Source organism: Nicotiana sylvestris, chromosome 10, assembly GCF_000393655.2.
Source record: "Nicotiana sylvestris chromosome 10, ASM39365v2, whole genome shotgun sequence".
In the NCBI taxonomy this organism is placed as follows: Eukaryota; Viridiplantae; Streptophyta; class Magnoliopsida; order Solanales; family Solanaceae; genus Nicotiana; species Nicotiana sylvestris.
The window spans coordinates 37,776,567-37,783,959 of NC_091066.1; the positions used below are offsets into that span (position 1 = coordinate 37,776,567).

Sequence of the window (7,393 nt, forward strand, 5' to 3'; positions counted from 1 at the left end):
TGACCGTTGCAGGAAATCAGACTACGTAAGAGACAGTGCGAACTGCACAAAAGTGAGTGCGGACCGCACAATTTTGAAGTGCGATCGCAAATATTGATGTGTAGACCGCATAATTTTGAGTGCGGCCGCACAACCCCAGGTTCAGACTACTGGTTCTCTGATCTTTCAACAATGCGGTCACACACAGTTTTCCGCGGACCACACAATTTTATGCGAACCACAAAATTTTGGGTGTGGTCCGCACTTTTCATGCACATTTTTTCCCTAACTTTAAGATCTGCGGACCGCACAAAATTGTGTGTGGCCGCATAATTTGGAATTATGCAGCACTGACTCTGTATTTTGTAAGTTTGACATAATTTAGGCATGGTATTTGCAATTAAACATGATTAATGATCTACTCAATCCCCAATGAACATATATGATATTACCCACATAATTAGCAATTGACATTTTAGGCCTAAAAATAACCCTAACACAAAAGAACAAAAACTAAGAGAAATTGAAAAATTTAAAAATGTAATGAACATATCAGTGATGAAGGATGCAGATAAGAATCAAGACTGATGAAATATGTGAGGATTGTGAACTAATTGAACTTGCATTGTGCTTGCTTAGGGTTCAAGGACTCAGAGTGTGTAAAGATGATAATAGTGCATTGAGGTTCTATTTATAAGTTGACCAAGTCGCCCCAAATTTAAGTCGAGTGCGGCCACAAGATTTAGAGTACGGTCCAAACTCTTTACCTAGACCCTTGATAAAACTCTGCGGTCCGCACAATTTTGTATGCGGCCGTAAATTGGCTATGAAATTTGACAAGCCAATCTTTAGAGAGCTTGCACTTTTGGTCTTCTAGTTGTGTGTATGCACACAGAATTGTGTTGCCGCAGAGTGATATCTGCTGCTGCATTTAGAATTGTGCGATCCATATAATTAATGTGCGGTACGCACTTTTCTAACACTTAGCCAAATTTCTTATGACACATTCCCTGCAATGCACACCTATTCCTGCATATACTTCAAAACTAGTTAGCACAAAACATAGGCTATCTAATGAAGAAGAAAAAGAAAAAGACAAAAGGGTTGCCTCCCAAGAAGCGCCTGATTTAACGACGCGGCACGATGCAGATTACCAATCATTTGAAATGAAGAACTGCCACGACGTGGCCATCATCAACTTTACCAAGATAGTGCTTCACCTGGTGCCCATTGACTCTAAATACCTCATCATTTTTATTTTTCAAGTCCAAAGCACCAAAAAGGGTTATATTCACCACTTCAAATGGACCACTCCATTTAGACTTCAACTTGCCCAGAAACATCCGTAACCGGGAATTGAACAATAACACAAGATCACCTTCTTTAAACTCTTTGTTTCGGATGTACTTGTCATGGAGGTACTTCATCTTCTTTTTGTATAGGGATGAGCTTGTGCAGGCATAATTCATCTAGCTCATTCAATTGTTCCACCCTTAAGTTTGCGGTGACATCCCACTCAAGGTTCAACTTCTTCAAAGCCCACATGGCCTTATGCTCAAGTTCCACCGGAAGATGATATGCCTTCCCAAACACCAACCAGTATGGAGACATCCTGATCGGTGTTTTTTAGGCCGTCCTATAAGCCTATAGAGCATCATCATGTTTTCTTGACCAATCCATCCAGTTGGCATTCACTGTCTTTGACAAAATACTCTTGATCTCCTGGTTGGACACTTCAACTTGTCCACTTGCTTGAGGATGATAGGGGGTCGATACTTTGTGAGTGACATTGTACTTTGTGAGTAAGGTATCAAAAGCTTTGTTGCAAAAATAAGAACCCCCATCACTTATTATAGCCGTTGGAGTAGCAAATCGTGTAAAGATGTTCTTTTTCAATAATGCCACCACACTCCTTGCTTCATTGTTGGAAAAATCAACGGCCTTGACCCACTTAGACACATAATCAATCACGACTAGAATGTAGGTGTTCCCACAAGAGCTAACAAACGGACCCATGAAATCAATAGCCCACACTTCGAAAATATCTGTCTCTAAAATGGTGGTGAGAGGAATTTCGTTCTTCTTTGATATTTCACCGGCCCTTTGGCATTCATCACAACACTTGACAAGCTCACTAGCATCCTTGTAGAGAGTAGGCCAATAGAATCCACAACTCAATACTTTTTCCGCCATTCTTACTCCACCATGGTGACCACCATACGGTGAAGAGTGGCAAGCATCAAGAATTCCTACTTGTTCCTCCTCCAGCATACATCATCGAATCACACCATCAGTACAGATCCGAAAGAGGTACAACTCATCCCAATAATAGTCAAGGCAATCCCGTTTGAGCTTCTTCCTTTGGTTTGAAGATAACTCATTCGGTACAATACCACTCACAAGATAGTTTGATAAGTCGGCGAACTATGGCATCTCAGTCATTGAAATGGCTAAAAGCTGCTCGTCGGGGAAGGAATCATTGATATCAAGGACGTCATGTGGCCTCCCTTCCTCCTCCAATCGATACAAGTAGTCCTCCACTTGATTTTTACTACCTTTCCAGTCTTGCATATCTAAATCGAACTCTTGCAATAGAAGCACCCACCGCATTAACCTTGCCTTTGAATCCTTCTTGCTCATTAAGTACCGAAGTACACATGATCGGTGTGGACAATAATCTTGGTACCCATCAAGTAAGGGCACAACTTCTCCATAGCAAAGACAATAACAAGGAGCTCTTTCTCGGTCACCGTGTAATTGACTTGGGCATCATTCATGGTCTTACTAGCATAGTCGACCAAATGGAAGATTTTGTTGATTCGTTGCCCCAAAAATGCTCCAACCACCACATCACTGGCGTCAACATAAGCTCGAAAGGCAAGCTCCAATCTAGTGTGGTAATAATAGGAGTAGTAGTTAACTTGAACTTAAGCAACTCGAATGCCTTCATACAATCTTCGTTTAAACGGAACTTGGCATCCTTATCCAAAAGCTTGCACAAGGGGTTCACCACTTTGAAAAAATCCTTGATGAATCGGCAGTAGAACCTCACATGAACCAAGAAGCTCCACACTCCCTTCACAGATGTAGGGGTGGGAGTTTAGAAATCACCTTTATTTTTGCCTTGTCGACCTCAATACCATTCTTTGAAATTTCGTGGCCAAGGACAATGCCCTCCTCGACCATGAAGTGACATTTCTCCCAATTTAATACCATGTTCGTTTCTTCACATCTTGCCAAGACCTTATCCTAAATTTTCAAGCAATCATCAAAAGAATTCCCGACCATGAAAAACTCATCCATGAAGACCTCAAGAAAATCCTCTACCATGTCGGTAAAGATAGCCATTATACACAGTTGAAAAGTCTCTGGTGCATTACACAACCCAAATGGAATCCACGAGAACGTGAAAGTACCATAGGGACAAGTGAAAGTAGTCTTTTCTTCATCCTCCGTAGCAATAAGAATTTGATTGTAGCCGGAATACCTATCGAGGAAATAATAGAAAGCACGGCCAGCCAACCTATCGAGCATTTGATCATGGAAGGGAAGTGGGAAATGATCTTTCCTTGTGACTTTGTTGAGCTTGCGATAGTCTATACATACACTCCACCTGGTCACCGTTCTTGGAGGAATCAACTCATTCTTGTCATTGGTAACCACAGTCATGCCCCTTTTCTTTGGGACACATTGCACAAGGAAGTCCATGAACTATCAGAAATGGGGTAAACAACGCCGGTATCCAACCACTTTATGATATCCTTTTTTACCACCTCTTGCATTGCTTCATTTAACCTCCTTTGATGTTCAATGTAGGGTTTGACACCCTCTTCCAAAATAATCTAGTGCATGCAAAAGGCAGGGTTTATTTCCCAAATATCCGCCAATGTCCATCCTATAGCTTTCTTCCTCTTTTGTAGCACCGCCAATGTGGAGTCTACAAGCACGTTAGTCAAATAAGAGGAAAGAATAACCGGTAAGGTAGAACAAGGGCCAAGGAATTTATACCTGAGATGTGGAGGCAATGGATTTAACTCGAAGGTGGGGGGATCCTCGATTAAGGGCTTTGTTGGAGGATTTTTCCAGTTTTCAAGATCCAAGGATAACTTGCGGGGTTCATAAGTATATGACTCCATTCCTTTCAAAGCATTCACATATTCCACATAGCCATCCTTCTACTCATCATCATCAAGGTTGAGCAAAACGGCCTCCAAAGTATCCTCAATATTAATTGTGGCACTAGCATCATCAATAATCGTATCAGTCACCAAGTCCACGAACGAACAAACTTCATTGCTATTTGGTTGCCTCATAGATTTGCACACATGGAAGACCACCTTTTCATCACCCATACGGAAGGTGAGCTCACCAGCTTCAACATCAACAAGAGCCTTCCCCGTAGCAAGGAAAGGTCTACCCAAAATAATAGGCACCTCATAGTCCACTTCACAATAAAGAATCACAAAGTCCGCCGGGAGGATGAACTTGTCAACACGAACCAACACATCATCTATAATATCCAATGGTCTCTTAATAGTACAATCTACCATTTGTAACCTCATGGATGTGGGTTTTTTGTTGCCCAATTCCCAATGTTTTGAACACCGAGTAGCTCATCAAGTTGATACTTACCCCTAGATCATATAGAGCTTTGGCAAAATCAGTGCTCCCAATAGTGCAAGGGATTATGAAAGCATCGAGATCTTCCAATTTTGGAGTCATTGAGTGCACAATAGCACTCATTTGATGTGTCATCTTGATAGTCTCACAATTCATCGACCTCTTCTTGGTAACCAATTCCTTCATGAACTTTGCATAACCAGGCATTTGCTCCAAGGCCTCAACCAATGGTACATTAATAGACATACTCTTCATCATGTCAATCAACTTTTTGAATTGGTTCTTGCTATTGTGATTGGAAAGCCTTTGAGGGTATAGAGGAGGAGACCTTGGCATTGGTGCCTTAGCCTTTGGCGCTACCGATTCCAGTATGTCAACAATGTGCTCCCTAGACGGGTTCACTTCTTCTTGAGTCTCCTCCACGTTGTCTTCAATATCAATTCTCACCTCATCATTTTCTTGCACTTTATTGCTTGTCATCTCCTCTTCATGTACCAGTTGTTCCTCATTCACATTTTTCTTTTGATCTGAGATGGTTGTATCTTTATCTTTTCCACTCCTTATAGTCAAGACATGTCATGTCCCATGTTGTTCCCACCCTTTTGGGTTCACCACCGTATCACTTGGTAGTTCCCCCATTGGATGAGTGTTCAAAGCTTGTGAGATTTGGCCCAACTGAACTTCCAAATTGCGAATAGAAGTGTTATAAGAGGTTAGTTGAGCATCGAAGTCGGCATTCTTCTCCATAATTTATTTAAACATGTTCTCGATTCGTCCCATCTCATTGTTGGAAGAGCTCAGACCTTGAGAAGGATAAGGAGGTGGGTTGCTCGGTTGTTGAAACATCGGGGGCCTTTAAAAACCCGACCCCCAGTTGTTGTTATTCCACCCTCCTTGTTTATTACCTCCCCAATAGCCTTTATTATTGCCACTCCAATTGCCTTGGTTAATTTTACCATTCCAATTTCCTTGATTGCCTAGATTGTTCCAATTCCTTTGGTTGTTTTGATTGTTCCAACCACTTTGATTGCTTGAATTCCAATTTCCTTAATTTTCTTGTAGTCGCCATTGTTGTTGACTTGGGCCTTGATTGTTGTTTATTTTCCCTTGGAAGTTGTTCACATATTGTACTTCCTCCTCTTGCTCATTGTATTGTCAATCTTGATCAAATTCACTATCATTTAGCTGATAATTTTCAACACGGTTTTGCACTTGAGAACCCTTTTGCCTTCTCTTGTTTACCATCATATTAAGTCCCTTCATTGCGTTTGCTTGCTTGGGACCTTGCACTTGTTGAAGTTCAGCTTTGGCTAGCTAATTTATTGTGGTGGTCAACTCGGAAATTGCTTGACCATGATCATGTAATTCATTATGCAAGTGAATCACATTTGGATCACCTTGAGGAACATTTGTTCTACTTTGCCATGCCAATGAAGCATCTACCATTTCATCTACGATCTCACAAGCTTCCGCATATGGCACGGCAAGCTGGTTCACCACGCATTGATTGGCAGTGTTGATCCCCCCTACAGAAAGTTTGTTGAATCATAACCTCCGTCATGTCATTATTGGGGCACTCTTTGACCATTGTTCGATATCTCTCCCATATCTCATAAAAAAGGCTCGTTGGGTTCTTGTTTGAAAGCTAGAATCTCATCCCTAAGAGTTGCCATATGACCAGGAGAAAAGAACTTGGAAATGAATTTCTCGGCCAATTCATCCCATGTATGAATCGAATAATTTGGCAACCTTTCTAACCAATTCAAGGCCTTCCCCCATAGAGAGAAAGGGAATAGCCACAACCATAAAGCATCCTCAGAGACGTTGGTCTGTTTATCCCCTTCCCCCCAGCAAGTGTCAACAAACACTTTTAAGTGCTTGTATGCATTTTGACTCAGAGCCCCAGTGAAAAATCACCGTTGTTCCAATAGTGTAAGCATAACATTTGTGATTTGAAAGTTTCCCGCCCTAATGCAGGGTGAGACTATGGCACTTGCGTATCTTTCATTCGGCAACACCCGGTGTGCCGCCGCTCTTAGAGGAGGTGGGGGTGGAGAAATATTGTCATGAGGAGGGCAGCCTCATCTATTTTCTTGAGGTTCAAGAGGAACCTCATCAACTTGGTCATCATCCACATCCTCCCCCATGGCACGTTTTCAAGAGGATTATTGTTGTTGAGAGCCATTGTATCACCTACGATTGTTCCACAAAAAGATTAGTAACCAGAAGAAAAAGAAGACAAATCACACACAAAACCAAATATATAGCTAAATTCATTTCTAGCTCCCCGGCAACGATGCCAAAAATTAATGTTGCCCAAATTCACACCACTAATTGGGATTGTGAAGCGGTCGATGCAATTATAATTATCCAACGTGAGTCGGGGTCGATTCCATAGAGAGTTTATATTGGATAAGGTATATATCTAGACTAAGTGGATGATGTGCCCATAATGCACTTTCACATGATTGGTTATTTTTTTCTACTTCTAATGATTATGCTAATGTTTGCAAATGAAAAACTAGAGAACGATATTTTTTGTGTTTTTTTTCAAGTTTATAAAAGATCTAGGGTCGTGATTTCCACCTAGGTGGTTGCCTAACGTATTGTAGGCTCTAGAGAAAGTTTAATTGGTTGGGATCGTAATAAATCAATCACACGCAATTACCTACTCAATACCTCTCGGTAGTTAGAGTGATTTTGCCTAATTTAGCTTTCTCAAGTCCAAATGGGTATTGTACAAAACAAGTAATAAATGCTCAAGTCGGGTCTTACTATCTCTAGATTCAACCCT

The 7,393-nt window shown here is 41.3% G+C and overlaps 1 protein-coding gene across 1 annotated transcript; it reads right to left on the bottom strand.

Annotated features, from left to right (window-relative positions):
* Window positions 1-4,154: 4,154 nt before the first annotated feature.
* On the bottom strand, window positions 4,155-5,079 carry LOC138879203 (uncharacterized). Its single transcript, XM_070158799.1, has 2 exons — window positions 4,612-5,079; window positions 4,155-4,508 (listed from the first exon to the last, which is right to left on the bottom strand). Exons 1-2 carry the CDS (start codon window positions 5,077-5,079, stop codon window positions 4,155-4,157), a joined length of 822 nt encoding a protein of 273 aa, XP_070014900.1.
* Window positions 5,080-7,393: the final 2,314 nt, after the last annotated feature.

What these genes read in the sequence shown, in the direction of transcription:
- LOC138879203 (XM_070158799.1), bottom strand. Translation starts at nt 5,079, where the DNA reads ATGACAAGCAATAAAGTGCAAGAAAATGATGAGGTGAGAATTGATATT. An exon ending in AAGCTCTATATGATCTAGGG is followed by an intron (nt 4,509 to 4,611) that starts GTAAGTATCAAC and finishes TGTACTATTAAG; the next exon opens with AGACCATTGGATATTATAGA.